Source organism: Rana temporaria, chromosome 1 (genome assembly GCF_905171775.1).
Source record: "Rana temporaria chromosome 1, aRanTem1.1, whole genome shotgun sequence".
Taxonomy (NCBI): Eukaryota; Metazoa; Chordata; class Amphibia; order Anura; family Ranidae; genus Rana; species Rana temporaria.
In genome coordinates this window covers 121,599,201-121,614,200 of record NC_053489.1, presented here as the reverse complement: position 1 = coordinate 121,614,200, position 15,000 = coordinate 121,599,201, and the positions used below count along the sequence as shown (strand labels likewise).

Sequence of the window (15,000 nt, the reverse complement as noted above, 5' to 3'; positions counted from 1 at the left end):
AGTCTCAGAAGAAGTTTGCCGAACCTGCTCGGTTGGTTGGGGTACTGGCTCCTGACATACTCCTCCAGGGCGCATTGGGACTTTTCCTGTAGACTCTCAATATGAGCAGCATCTGAAAGGCCACAGGCGTCTGTATAGGAGCCCACCATAGAGGAGGAGAGACAGACATGGCACACAGTTAGTATGGTACAAGGACTTTGTAGTCACATCATTCAACAAAAAAAAAGATCACAAGAAATTAAGGACTGAAGTACTAAAGAAGTCATTTTTACACTGGCCAGGTTGATTTTAATTGCTGATAATAAAAAACAAAAACAAAGCAAAAAAATAAAATAACAAAGCAAAAACAAAAAAAAAATAACAAAGCAAAAACAAAAAAAAAATAACAAAGCAAAAACAAAAAACAAAAACATAAAATAAAAAAAGCAAAATAATAATAATAATAAAAACTCTGGACCTGACTGCATGTAAAAATATTCTTTTAGTAAATCAGATTTGCAGATGCCTCTTGGCTTAAGAAATTATTTTATTTTCAAATGTGCAATAAGTGATACACCAGTTTATAAGTATCTATTCTCCAAGTTCACAGTCATTGACTATAATAAAGAAAAAAACTGCATGTAAAAAAAAAAGAAGCTCCTAATCAGATCTAAATATTTGCAGATGGCTCTTGGCTTAAGAAATTATTTTATTTTCAAATGTGCAATAAGTGATACATCAGTTTATAAGTATCTATTCTCCAAGTTCACAGTCATTGACTATAATAATAATAATAATAATAATAATAAAAATGGACCTGACTACATGTAACAAAAATGCTCCTAATCGGATCTAAATATTTGCAGATGGATCTTGGCTTAAGGAGTGATTTAATTTCCCTATGCAATGTGCAATAGGTGATTCACCAGTTCATAAGTATATATACCAGCTCTCCAAGTTCACAGTCATAGAGTATAATAAATAAAGAATCAGAATAATGCAGTGTGATGTACTCCCTAGACACCAGAAGCACTCAGTCACTCAGACACTCATAAACCAGCGACCAGTCCTATTCATTAGTCCTACCACCCCCTCCCCCCCATTCCCCCTTTTGCCCAATAGTGCTAGCCCTATGCAGCCAGTTCTGTAACCCAAATACAGAATTCTGGGTTTATTTTGCTCTCTTATGATGGTGTAAAGGACATCTTAATTGAAGGTAGATGCAGGCATTAGCTTAAGGCACTGACTGCACCCCCTTCACCCAGTTTGCCAGCATGTATTTCATGCTGAATTTGGAAATCATGAAATGTTTATGGCTATAAAACACACCACGTGATCCCCTTAAATCAATCAACCCTCTCTGCAGGTTTCCCAGCTACATGGAGGCATAAAATCCACACTTCTCTATGGGATCAAGTGCTTGGATGAGGAACCCCTACATCTGACACTTTCTAGTAAAATGATATAATAAAGGAATGGTATATAATCAAGAGAATGCTGCCTCTTAGCTGTGGCCGGGAACTGTTTACAGCCCATTCCAAGCATTTGTAGCCATGCTGTATACAGACCCATGTCCTCTTCCCTCCCATACACCAGCTATATCTGACCTCTGGAAATGAGGACCATAACAGCACCTATAAAGCTTCACCTATTAATTGCCAAGGACTGCCAGAAGCATAAGGCTTGCTGCAAGAGGGCAGGGTGGTTTGTCTCCCTCCAAGTCAATATTTTAAAATAAATTAAAATAATCCGAGCCTAGAAACTGTGACAAAATGGTTTCAAAGAGTGTGAACTGGAAAATAAAAAGTTACATCTGATATAAGTAAGCTGTATCATTATTTTCTCTGCAAAAAGCGAATAGCACGACACATTCCAATAACAGGCAAAAGTAAATAAATACAACTCATCATAAAAACTTCACAGTCGATAAAGGTTAGCCTGGTGTTATCTTATAAAAAAAACAAGAACAAGGAATGCATAAAAAAAAATGATGAAAAGATGATCTCGTTGGATATTACTAAAGCACGGGATGAAAAGATTTGATGTAATTAAATTTATTTTGGCAGATCACTCCCTAAATAATTATTTTTTAGCCCAAGGCTAGAAATGCAAATAAAACAAATGACGATTCAGAACCTCTAATCAGTCTTCAGATGTATGTAATGATCCAGACGTGTTTTGTAGTGTTGGTGTAATGTATGCATGTATATTTTATTGGGTAAGGCCTGAGTCCTGGCATAGCACCCATCCATTCCGTGGGAGAGATGAGGATAGTCCTTACACCTAGCCTACCCTCTGCATTGATCTCCTTGCTTAGCTATCAGCCTAATATAATGCCTGTAATATTCATCTGCATAGACATTTAGATCTTAGAGTGTATTAAGAATACAGAGTGATGTTAACGTGATCTGAGTCCTATATCAGCATAATGCACTTTTTTTTTTTTTTTTGCAGTTGGAGATTCAAATGTAGAATTATCATGACGATGCAGGACTTTGTATGTGTCTGCATGTAGTTCCCAGAAACTTTACACTCAGAGAAAACAGTTATGTCAATAAACTGAATAAACTGTGCAATCAGGTAGACAGCATGGGGGAGTACAGACAGGAGGGCTGATCTATCCAGGAGAAAGTGTTCCATTTACTTTCAAGTTTTACTTTAAATTGAACAATATTATCAACGACAACACAGCTACAGGATGTCTTATTTGTAACAACTGCCACTAAAAAATCATTTTTTCTGATACTTTTTATTTAATGCTCATTTTAGCTAATTTTATTGCAGTCTTGTAATGACTTTTAGTTAATTTCTTATTGCATCCTTTCCATTGCAGCTCTCTCTCTCTCTCTCTACACAGCATGATAGCAGAAAGGGTTAAGTCATATGTGAGCTCCATAAATTAATAACGTTTAAAGGGGAAACACGGGTCATGACCTAACCCCTGGATGGAGTCCAATGTACAAAAGGTTGGAACTACTTTCCGGAGACTCCATGTGAAAACCACAAACAGGGAGCTCAGTGCCAGCTTTACATAGTTAGACCCTGCTAAAGTCCTTTTTATATTAGGCTTCAAAATGCTGTTTTCATCACTTGAGCCTGGTGGATGGGGTTGTGTGTGTGTGGGGGAGGGGAATCTCTCAGTAAATTCCCAATCGACTAGCAATCAAAACAAGTTTGCTGTAAAGTTGTAGTGTGCATGAGTGGGGGGGAGGAGAATTTTCAACATGGGGGGGGCAGAAAAAAAATGCAACGAGGAATGACTGGTAAATCCAAGTTCAATTATTCAAGAGCATAAAGCACCCAATCCTTGTAAATGTGGCATCTTCGTGATGGAGCTGAAAGGTGACAGAAAGAAATGCCCCTGTTTTCATCTTCCACATAAAATGACATTGGAGCTGATTTACTAAAGTAGTGCTTTATTGCGCTGGGCGATAAGAGGACCTGTCCCTGTTGCAAACACCCATGTAACAGACATTTTAGTGACATAACAGGCACAGGTTCGCCTGGCTAGCCTAAAAATGACACATTTGTATTTCAGACCCCCATATCTTACTAGCCAGAGGTTTTCTTTAAAGAAGGGCATTTAGTAAAATATTAGTGACATAACAGGCATGGTTTCGCTTGGCTAGCTTATAAACGACTTATTTGTATTTCAGATATCCATATCCTACTAGCCAGAGGTATTCCTAATAAAAAGGCATACATGCCAGTGCAATAACAAGCACAGGTTCGCTTGACTAGCTTAAAATGATATATTTTGTAATTCAGACACCATGTCCTGCCAGTCAGAGGTATTAATATCAAAGAAGGGCATTTAAAATAATAAACATTTTAGTGAAACAGCAGGACCAGGTTTGCTTGGCTAGCTTAAAAATGACATATTATACATTACAGACCCATTCCCTATTAGTCAGAGGCATGGAAAAGAGGGCCATTTAAAAAGTAACATCGTTTTTACTGCAAACAGCAAGCACAGGTAGGCTTGGCTAGCTTAAAAATTATCTATTTTATATCACAGACCCCATGGCCTATTAGTCAGAAGTATTCTTAGCAAAAAGGGACATTTAAGTAACAATTAAGTACAATTTTTAGTGAAACAGCAGGCTTGGCTAGCTTAAGATGACATATTTTGTATTTCAGAACCCATGTTCTGCTAGTCAGGGGTATTAATTAAAAAAAAAAAGAGGGGTATTTAAAATAACTTAAATGTTGGTGAAACAACAGACTAGCCTAAAATGACATATTATATATGTATTTGTGACATTGGGGGGCATTTAAGAACTCATGTTCTACTAGTCAGGGGTAATAAAAAAGGGGGCTATTTAAAATAACTGGAATGTTAGTGAAACTGCAGGCACAGGTTCTCTTGGCTAGCCTAAAATGACATATAATGTACGTATTTGTGACATTGGGGGGCATTTAAGAACTTGTGTTCTACTAGTCAGGGGTAATAAAAAAAGGGGGCTATTTAAAATAACTGGAATGTTAGTGAAACAACAGGCACAGATTCTCTTGGCTAGCTTACAATGACATATTAGGTATGTATTAATGACAATGAGGGGCATTTTAAGTAACAGCAAATGTAGTGAAACAATAGGCACAGGTTCTCTTTGCTAGCTTAAAATGACATATTATGTATATTAACAATGAGGGGCATTTAAGAACTCATATTCTACTAGTCAGTGGTAATAAAAAAGGGGGCTATTTAAAATAACTGGAATGTTAGTGAAACTACAGGCACAGGTTCTCTTGGCTAGCCTAAAATGACATATAATGTACGTATTTGTGACATTGGGGGGCATTTAAGAACGCATGTTCTACTAGTCAGGGGTAATAAAAAAGGGGGCTATTTAAAATAACTGGAATGTTAGTGAAACAACAGGCACAGGTTCTCTTGGCTAGATTACAATGACATATTAGGTATGTATTAATGACAATTTTAAGTAACAGCAAATGTAGTGAAACAATAGGCACAGGTTCTCTTTGCTAGCTTAAAATGACATATTATGTATAATAACAATGAGGGGCATTTAAGAACTCATATTCTACTAGTCAGGGGTAATAAAAAGGAGGCTATTTAAAATAACTGGGATGTTCGTGAAACTACAGGCACAGGTTCTCTTGGCTAGCCTAAAATGACATATAATGTACGCATTTGTGACATTGGGGGGCATTTAAGAACGCATGTTCTACTAGTCAGGGGTAATAAAAAAGGGGGCTATTTAAAATAACTGGAATGTTAGTGAAACAACAGGCACAGGTTCTCTTGGCTAGATTACAATGACATATTAGGTATGTATTAATGACAATTTTAAGTAACAGCAAATGTAGTGAAACAATAGGCACAGGTTCTCTTTGCTAGCTTAAAATGACATATTATGTATAATAACAATGAGGGGCATTTAAGAACTCATATTCTACTAGTCAGGGGTAATAAAAAGGAGGCTATTTAAAATAACTGGGATGTTCGTGAAACTACAGGCACAGGTTCTCTTGGCTAGCTTACAATGACATACTATGTATTTATTTATGACAATGAGGGGCATTTAAGACCTCATGTGCTTCTACTAGTCAGGGGTATTAATCAAAAAGAGGGGTATTTAAGATAACTGGGATTTTAGTGAAACGACAGGCACTGTTCTCTTGGCTATCTTTAATTGACATATAATGTGTGTATTAATAACAAGGAGGGCATTTAAAATAACAGGAAATGTGGTGAAACAACAGGCACTTTTGCATAGCTAGCTTAGAAACAAGCCTATATATATATATATATATATATATATATATATATATTGACCCATTTTATATTTTAGACCCCATGTCTTACTCTTCCTAATAAATGAATGTTTCTGATGACATTGTAAGAAGCACCTTCATTGCCCACAATGCCTCCTATCACTGTACACTGTCTGTGTTCTACCCCAGCCCTGTCTGATGGAAGGAGATTATATGGGAAGATAATAAACAATATGCTGAAAACGTCTCTATTATCTTTGTGGATGTGACTCTCTATGGAAAGGCTCCCTTCAGAACTGCAGGGCTGCATTTGCACAGAATGTTAAAGGGGGGCAGTCAAAGTACACAGCTGCATCTGACCAGCCTGCATAGCAATGACACTCTCTAAAGAAATTATCTGATGTTCAAATCGATATTAATACGGCATTTGCTGCATTACAATATTGTGCACATTTAAAAGCCATTTAATGCAATGTAAATGTTATCCCCCATGCATGGCAGCCATGGAGCTGGGGGCTGCTGTGGGAGCTGGGCCTTGCCATCTTTGTGTAGATCCTGTCTTATTTATGTGCGGAATAAGCTCGCATTTCTAGAAATCACTCAATCAATATTGCAGAGAGGAAAAAAAATAATATATCTCTTGGCATAATTAAAGGAGAAGCAAGGGTGACCTTAAATGCATTTCAAATAGCAGCGTGCTTTTTTTTTGTTGCCCCCATCCTAGGCTTTGTTTACATGTGGCAGCCTAGCAAGCTGCTGCCTTCATTCATCTCTCATTAAAAATGTCTTGTTCCTGTAATAGACACAGTTTAAAGGGCTGCCTTCCTGATTACCTCTGAGATTGCTTTTTTTAAATCTAAAAAAAAAATAATAATAATCTACTGGGCGAAAATAAAAATAATAATAACAAATATATCCAGTACATGTATGCATGCATGGAGTCGGTGCCTGCTCTTGAATTTGCTGTATTTTCAGACAATCTGTTAAATATTTAATAGGAGTATGGTTTCCATAGCAAAATGATTTATAACTGGAAATTGCGCTGGTGTGTGTGTGTTTTCCCTGTACTGCCGTTATAGATCAGAGAGGATCTGAAGCACAAGCGGTGGAAGGGTGATACTAGTGGGGTTCATCTGTTTCTTTTTTTTAACATGTAGGTTTCCTATTAATATCTGGATGCATACATAAACATACAAGATGGTGAAGGGATAATAAGGCGCCCTTCACCCTATAGAGCACCACATCTCTAGGGATGCCAGGGGAATGCCTTGTTTTGTGGGGGTGAGATATGGCTGGGGAAACATTCCAGCTGGGATGTGATTGCTGCCAACATGCGATTGGAGGGTGGGGGGGTGATTTACAGTATGTGTGTGCAATGGTCCCAACCACCAGCCCAAGCTGTCTACTTACCTGATGTGAACAGGACGATGGCTTTGAGGCAGCTGTATTCTGCAGAGTCTACGTGCAAGGCCTTGAGCTTCTCCACCTGCTCCTGAAAGATACGGATGTGGTCCATAAAGGCCACCACTCGGTCGGCCGACATTGGAGAGGCATGGAGGCCAGCGGCGGCCAGTAGAGGGGCTACATGAAGAGGCATGGAGCATTGGGCTGCATTGAGGACAAACAGCTCACTCCAAGTCAGCCGGAGAAGAGACACCTGGTCAGTGATCTGAAGGTCGGGGAAAAAAGGAATATTCCTGGCCCATTCCACAGCACTGAATAGTAACCGGGCCGCCAGCTCGCAGATGTTCTCAATGCCCATGATGTTGTTGGGTTGCATGCACTGGCTGCCATAGCGGGAGGTGGGGTAGGGCTCTGCCCGAAGAAGGAGAGAGATGTATCCCGACAGATAGCAATGGCCGTTCAGGGGGTCACCATTCGTCAGGGCATATTGGCCTGGGTTCGGTTGTGTTGGAGGCATTCGTCCTCGCTGAACCGCTGACAAAAACAAAGAGAAAGAAGAGGAAATGTGCAACCAGGGCAGAAAATCACATCAATGGCACATATACACACATATATACAACTTTATAGACCACACTCACTGCTATATATATAGATATCTAGACATATATCTCTATATATCTAGATATCTATATATATATTGCATGCATCATCTTTACAGCACGAGAAAACTCCACCATTGTAATAAAAAAATAAAACACAATCACTTCATCATAACACAAACCACAATCACTTCATCATAACATAAAACACAATCACTTAAACACAAACACAAAACACGCTCACTTGATAAAACCACAAAACACAACCAACTGCTCAAAACACAATCACTTGTACACACACACACCACAAAAACACAATCACACACTTGATCATACATCCTGACACCACAACAATACACTGTGATATTTCTACATTGGGGGCCCTGAATCGCTGTCATTTGCTGGATCCTCTTTTAAGATCTAATAAATGCTGCTTGTGATAGACTAATCTGAAATGTAATAAAAAGGCTCATTTAATGGAACATGCTGTTGTGCAACTTTAGCAATTCAGTTCATTGCTCAGCTCTAGGAGATGTCAGCAAATGGTTAAAGAATAATAATAATAAAAAAAAGGAGAACTTACAATAGTTAAACATTGTGGGAATTAATTCCTCAGCCAGCCAATTAATACAGGTAGTAATGCTTCCTGTGTGTGCAAAGCATGCTATGAGGGCTGGCACACTCAGTGCCCACAGCTTTACATGCAAAATGCTGTATTCATTAACTACACGGGAGCTGAACGTAAGCAAGCTTATTTATGCTTCAACTTGGTAAAGCTGACCAAAGTCTGATTTATTTATTTTTTGGATGGTGAGCTTATGCTTGACTCTAGAAGTGCCAGCTACCTCGCCATGTAAACAAGAAGTTTAACACACAACATGGCACACTTTGCTGTTTACATTTTTTTCCCACAGAAATTGGCATCTTGGTACTATGTCACCTCTTCCATAAATGTAGATCATTTTATCCTTGCTGATTAATGATGATGACATCCTTCCAGTTCCTTGGCCGTGGTCCCCCCCACTTTTATTAATGAACATAAAATTAGATATTACACCCTATCCTTATTATTAAAGATATGGCTGATTTTAAGTTGCATAAGGTTTGGGAAAAGCTGTATTTCTGTTTTTAGTAAAACATGAACTAATTCAAACTGATCTTGGACAATTTTAGATAAAAAAGGGGACATTTTTAGTTTTGCAAATGGAATGCTGAGTCAAAGAAAAAAAAAATGGGAGACAAATATATCCCAGTGAATTTCTCAATGGCTCATTAATGATGCTGTAAATTCCCCCCACCCAAAAAATAAATATTCTCAGCTCTGCAGAGAGGGGTGGACGTTTTACAGCATGAGAATGGATAGCAGGAATGAAGTCATGTATAACAAGCCAAACTTCTCCATGCAGGGTATGCCATGGAGTGTGACAAGGCCAAATGCTGCCTACACCAAGGGGCAAGGCTGATGCCTCCTCCAAGTGTCAGCTGCAGAAGTTTTGTGTTTGTGGTGGAGGAGAACATCTCAGCCAACATCCCACAGCATGTATCCACAGACAAAACACACACACACAGGGGGGGGGGGCTCTTATTATTAATATTAATAGGAACACAATGCATACAAAATAAATATGGGGGCAGCAATATTTGAACAGGCACACCTAGCAGCAAAACACAGACATGTGCAGAGAAGAAATATTCACCTTCCCTCCTCATGCCCACTTTCAGGCACTTCTTGAGCCGGCAGTACTGGCACTGGTTGCGGTGGTGTTGGTCTATGGGACAGTTCCTATTGGCACGACATGTGTAGGTTAAGTTCCTGCGGACGCTTCTCTTGAAGAAACTTTTGCAGCCTTCGCAGGTGAACTGACCGTAGTGCTTGCCGCTGGACTTGTCCCCGCACACCACGCACTCGATGTGTTGCTGACTCTGGCCTGAACCTGGCTGACCCTTCTCCCCCGCCGCCCCGGGAGTAGATGGGGGTCCCGGCTGGCTGGGGGTCTGCGGCGTGTGCGGGGCGGCGGAGGGAGCTTGCTGCTGCTCCCTGGCCGGGTTAGGGCCTCCGCCGGCCACGTCCTCCTGCGGATCTCTCCAGCTGCTAACTACCATTGCCATATCTCGGGCCCAAAAAGTGCTGGAGAGCGAGGCGTGGGGGGGCTTGGTCTTGGAGGAGGAGAAGAAGAAGCTGGCCGTCTCTGCCGTGGTTGCCGCTGATGGGAGCCGTTTCCTTGGATGGGCTTTGCAGGGATTTCCCCCCCTTGCTTCCTAAAAAAGAGGGAAGAAATGAAATGTGGCCGATGTGTGTGTGTCTGTGTGCCGATGGCGGCTCTCTCTTCTCCCCCCTCTCTCCTCTCCTCTCTTCTCCTCTTCTCTCCCTGTGTGCCGGCTGGAGGAGGGAGCAGCAGTCTGATCAGACAGGGCTTGTCAGCCCCGATCTCCCATATAGGACGGCCAGGGGCAGGACCAATGTGCCTCAGCTTCTCCTGACCCCCTGACGGGGTGGTGGAGGGGAGAGGAGGATGCAAAGACAACAAATCAGAGATTGTAAGTGTCCGGGGGCCAAATCCAGGGCAGGAGAGCCATTCAGCTCCGAAGATCCAGAGGTGGCACACTCTTCTCTCTTTTGTCCTTTTCTCCTCTCTCTCTCTCTCTCTTTTCCTTTATGAGAAAATGCCTCGATGTGTCATGAAGAAGGTCAGCAAAAGTGATGAAAAGAACAACCCCCCCTAAAAAAGTGAGAGTCTATCCTGGATAAAAAAAAAAAAAAAAGTCAGATCATGTGGACTGGGAGAAGATCAGATCATCTAGGAAGGTGGTGGATTGAGTCCTGGGAGAAGATCGAGGAGAATTCAGATCATTGAGGAGGAAGGTGGTGGACTGAGTCCTGGGAGAAGATCGAGGAGAATTCAGATCATTGAGGAGGAAGGTGGTGGACTGAGTCCTGGGAGAAGATCTAGGAGGAAGGTGGTGGACTGAGTCCTGGGAGAAGATCGAGGAGAATTCAGATCATTGAGGAGGAAGGTGGTGGACTGAGTCCTGGGAGAAGATCTAGGAGGAAGGTGGTGGACTGAGTCCTGGGAGAAGATCGAGGAGAATTCAGATCATTGAGGAGGAAGGTGGTGGACTGAGTCCTGGGAGAAGATCAGGAGAAGTCAGATCATTAAGGAGGAGGACTGAGTCCTGGTTGAAGATCTTGGAGGAAGGTGGTGGTCTGAGTCCTGGGAGAAGATCTAGGAGGAAGGTGGTGGTCTGAGTCCTGGGAGAAGATGAGGAGAAGTCAGATCATCTTGGAGGACTGAGCTTCTGCTTTTATTGTCAAGTCCAAGTGTGCGGGGAGGACAGGAGTCAGCGCTGTGCGGTGGTGCTGATGGTTGCAGGCTGGAGGTGCGGAGAGGCGATCATCCCTCCTGGATTGGAAGAAGAAGGAGCCCAGTGCTGGCTGGAAGCGAAGATCTCTGGGTGGAATGGAAGTGGAAGAGGTAAGGGGGGGGGGGGAACAGGAGGGGGGGGGGGGGGAAAAAAAAAACTGGAAAAAAAAAAAGGAGCACAGCACTCACACACTAATAGAATATGCAATAGAGAGAGAGATGGGGAGAGGGAGAGGATGGCGGGGATAGAAGGAGACACACAGAAGTGAATGCGTTTAAACGGGAAGCCTAGCAGAGCAATGTTTCCGAAGGGGGATCTGCGCGAATGTCTGTATATAGTGAACTTTGACACTACTATTGAAACTGACACGTTTCTATGGAGATCGCTGCCTTATATGGAAGCTCATGTCAAGGAGCCAAGCGAGGGGCTGCTGGCAACTGATAATCAAAGGCGACTGACTGGTCAGAGCCCCGAATAGGGGGGAGAAGAGATGGGAGGTGAAGGTTAGCCCCACCCCTCCTCACCCCATTGGTCGGATGGAGGCTGCCTCTTTTTTCTCTCTCTCCTCTTCCTCCTTTTCTCTCTCTATTGCCTTGTTACCTATGGCTGGAAGGAGGGGGGAGGGGAGGATAGATGGGGGGTGACAACGCTCTGTGTTCATTCATAGCGCCCACAGCCGCTGCTTCTGGCTCCTCTATTCTATCATAGGGGGACATAGGAGGAAACTTCATTGGAAAACTTCAACATGAAATAAAGTGCTGTGTAGTCACCTAGTGAGGGGATAAAAGTTTCCCGGATCCCCCCCCCCCATATACAATAATCAGCCCCCCCCCATACCATGATCAGCCCCCCTCATATACAATGATCAGCCCTCCTCATATACCATGATCAGCCCCCCTCATATACAATGATCACCCCCCCTCATATACAATGATCACCCCCTCATATACAATGATCAGCCCCCCCATATACCATGATCAGCCCCCCTCATATACAATGATCAGGACCCCCATATACCATGATCAGCCCCCCTCATATACAATGATCAGGACCCCCATATACCATGATCAGCCCCCCATATACCATGATCAGCCCCCCTCATATACAATGATCAGGACCCCCATATACCATGATCAGCCCCCCTCATATACAATGATCAGCCCCCTCATATACCATGATCAGCCCCCCCTCATATACAATGATCAGTCCTCCCATATACAATGATCACCCCCCTCATATACAATGATCAGCCCCCCTATATACTATGATCAGCCCCCCCCTCATATACAATGATCAGCCCCCCTCATATACAATGATCACCCCCCTCATATACAATGATCAGCCCCCCATATACCATGATCAGCCCCCCCTCATATACAATGATCAGGACCCCCCATATACCATGATCACCCCCCCTCATATACAATGATCAGCCCCCCCCCATACCATGATCAGCCCCCCTCATATACAATGATCAGCCCTCCTCATATACCATGATCAGCCCCCCTCATATACAATGATCACCCCCCCCTCATATACAATGATCACCCCCTCATATACAATGATCAGCCCCCCCATATACCATGATCAGCCCCCCTCATATACAATGATCAGGACCCCCATATACCATGATCAGCCCCCCTCATATACAATGATCAGGACCCCCATATACCATGATCAGCCCCCCATATACCATGATCAGCCCCCCTCATATACAATGATCAGGACCCCCATATACCATGATCAGCCCCCCTCATATACAATGATCAGCCCCCTCATATACCATGATCAGCCCCCCCTCATATACAATGATCAGTCCTCCCATATACAATGATCACCCCCCTCATATACAATGATCAGCCCCCCTATATACTATGATCAGCCCCCCCCTCATATACAATGATCAGCCCCCCTCATATACAATGATCACCCCCCTCATATACAATGATCAGCCCCCCATATACCATGATCAGCCCCCCCTCATATACAATGATCAGGACCCCCATATACCATGATCACCCCCCCTCATATACAATGATCAGCCCCCCCATATACAATGATCAGCCCCCCATATACCATGATCAGCCCCCCTCATGTACAATGATCAGCCCCCCTTATGTACAATGATCAGCCCCCCTCATATACAATGATCAGGACCCCCATATACCATGATCACCCCCCCCTCATATACAATGATCAGCCCCCCCATATACAATGATCAGCCCCCCATATACCATGATCAGCCCCCCTCATGTACAATGATCAGCCCCCCTCATATACAATGATCAGGACCCCCATATACCACGATCACCCCCCCCCTCATATACAATGATCAGCCCCCCCATATACAATGATCAGCCCCCATATACCATGATCAGCCCCCCTCATGTACAATGATCAGCCCCCCTCATATACAATGATCAGGACCCCCATATACCACGATCACCCCCCCCCTCATATACAATGATCAGCCCCCCCATATACAATGATCAGGCCCCCATATACCATGATCAGCCCCCCACTCGTATGCAATGATCAGCCCCCCCATATACCATGATCAGCCCCCCCTTATATACAATGATCAGGCCCCCATATACCATGATCAGCCCCCCTCATATACAATGATCAGCCCCCCCATATACCATGATCAGACCCCCTCATATACAATGATCTGCCCCCTCATATACAATGATCAGCCCCCCTCATATACAATGATCACCCCCCCTCATATACAATGATCACGCCCCCCCCCCATATACCATGATCAGCCCCCTTCATATACAATGATCAGGCCCCCCATATACCATGATCAGCCCCCCTCATATACAATGATCAGCCCCCCCATATACAATGATCAGCCCCCCTCATATACAATGATCACCCCCCTCATATACAATGATCACCCCCCCCCCCTCATATACAATGATCAGCACCCCATATACATTTACAACCTCCATATACAATGCTCACCCTGCATATACTACGATCAGCCCCCATATACAATGATCAGCTCCCCCATATACAATGATCAGCCCCCCCCATATACAATGACCAGCCCCCCCCATATACAACGATCAGCCCCCCTTCCCATATACAATGATCAGCCCCCCCCATATACAACGATCAGCCCCCCTTCCCATATACAATGATCAGCCCCCCCATATACAATGATCAGCCCCCCCCCCTCATATACAATGATCAGTCCCCCTTCCCATATACAATGATCAGCCCCCCCATATACAATGATCAGCCCCCCCCCCCCATATACAATGATCAGTCCCCCTTCCCATATACAACGATCAGCCCGGTGCTGCCTGCAGGGATCGGCGCTTTGTACTGTCCCAGGAAGAGGCGGAATTGCTGGATCGTGCTGCCACCTAGCGTCCAGTCAGCGCGGTGTATGCCAGCTCCCAGCATGGGCACCAGCACCATCCTCACACCTTACACAGCACTACACATCAAACTTTCCCTCTCCTCCTCCTCCTCCTCATACATGGAAGAGTCATCCTCATCCCCAGCTATAGGAGCACAGAGGACAAGTTCTGCACCCCCCCCCTCCTCTGTGTACAGGGTGATGGAGGGTGGGGGGAAGGGGCAGCCTGAATCCATTACTGACACTTTCCGATCATTTCCAACCGAATAGTTACCGGCTATTTCTTCCCAGAAATAATGAAGAGATTTCAATGGGTGCACGGCCAGGCGCCCCCATTGTACGGCCATTGATAGGAAGGATGTTTTTGACTATGCAACAGTGGGCTGCATTGCCGGCTCCCAATACCCCCCCTCTTCTTCTGGCCACAGAAAAGGTGAAACCAATACGATTAAAGCTACACAAAGATAACTCCCTGCCCATCACTTACATTGTAGTCCGGGCTGTGAGGAGGCGCACTCATAGGAGGCTCAGCAGCTTCCACCC

General features: G+C 43.6%; 1 protein-coding gene and 1 long non-coding RNA gene across 7 annotated transcripts in view; one reads left to right on the top strand and one right to left on the bottom strand.

Annotated features, from left to right (window-relative positions):
- Window positions 1–10,906, bottom strand: part of NR2F1 (nuclear receptor subfamily 2 group F member 1) — a 15,712-nt gene extending 4,806 nt beyond the window's left edge. The window contains exons 1-3 of one of the 4 annotated variants that reach the window (XM_040342160.1): window positions 9,419–10,906; window positions 7,129–7,653; window positions 1–130 (exon numbers count right to left, since the gene is read on the bottom strand). The exon at window positions 1–130 is cut by the window's left edge and continues 58 nt beyond it. In XM_040342160.1, the coding sequence (XP_040198094.1) occupies window positions 1–130; window positions 7,129–7,653; window positions 9,419–9,830 (1,067 nt within the window). In that variant the 5' untranslated portion in view covers window positions 9,831–10,906. Of the gene's footprint in view, window positions 131–7,128; window positions 7,657–8,304; window positions 9,254–9,418 lie in introns of those variants that run through there. The other 3 variants (XM_040342152.1, XM_040342165.1, XM_040342169.1) reach the window with 3 other exon arrangements.
- The window catches only part of LOC120931053, a 44,312-nt gene continuing 40,139 nt past the window's right edge, over window positions 10,828–15,000 (top strand). For 2 of the 3 annotated variants that reach the window (XR_005747808.1, XR_005747811.1), the window contains exon 1: window positions 14,604–15,000. This exon is cut by the window's right edge and continues 299 nt beyond it. This is a non-coding gene — a long non-coding RNA (uncharacterized LOC120931053). Of the gene's footprint in view, window positions 11,195–14,603 lie in introns of those variants that run through there. The other variant, XR_005747810.1, reaches the window with a different exon arrangement.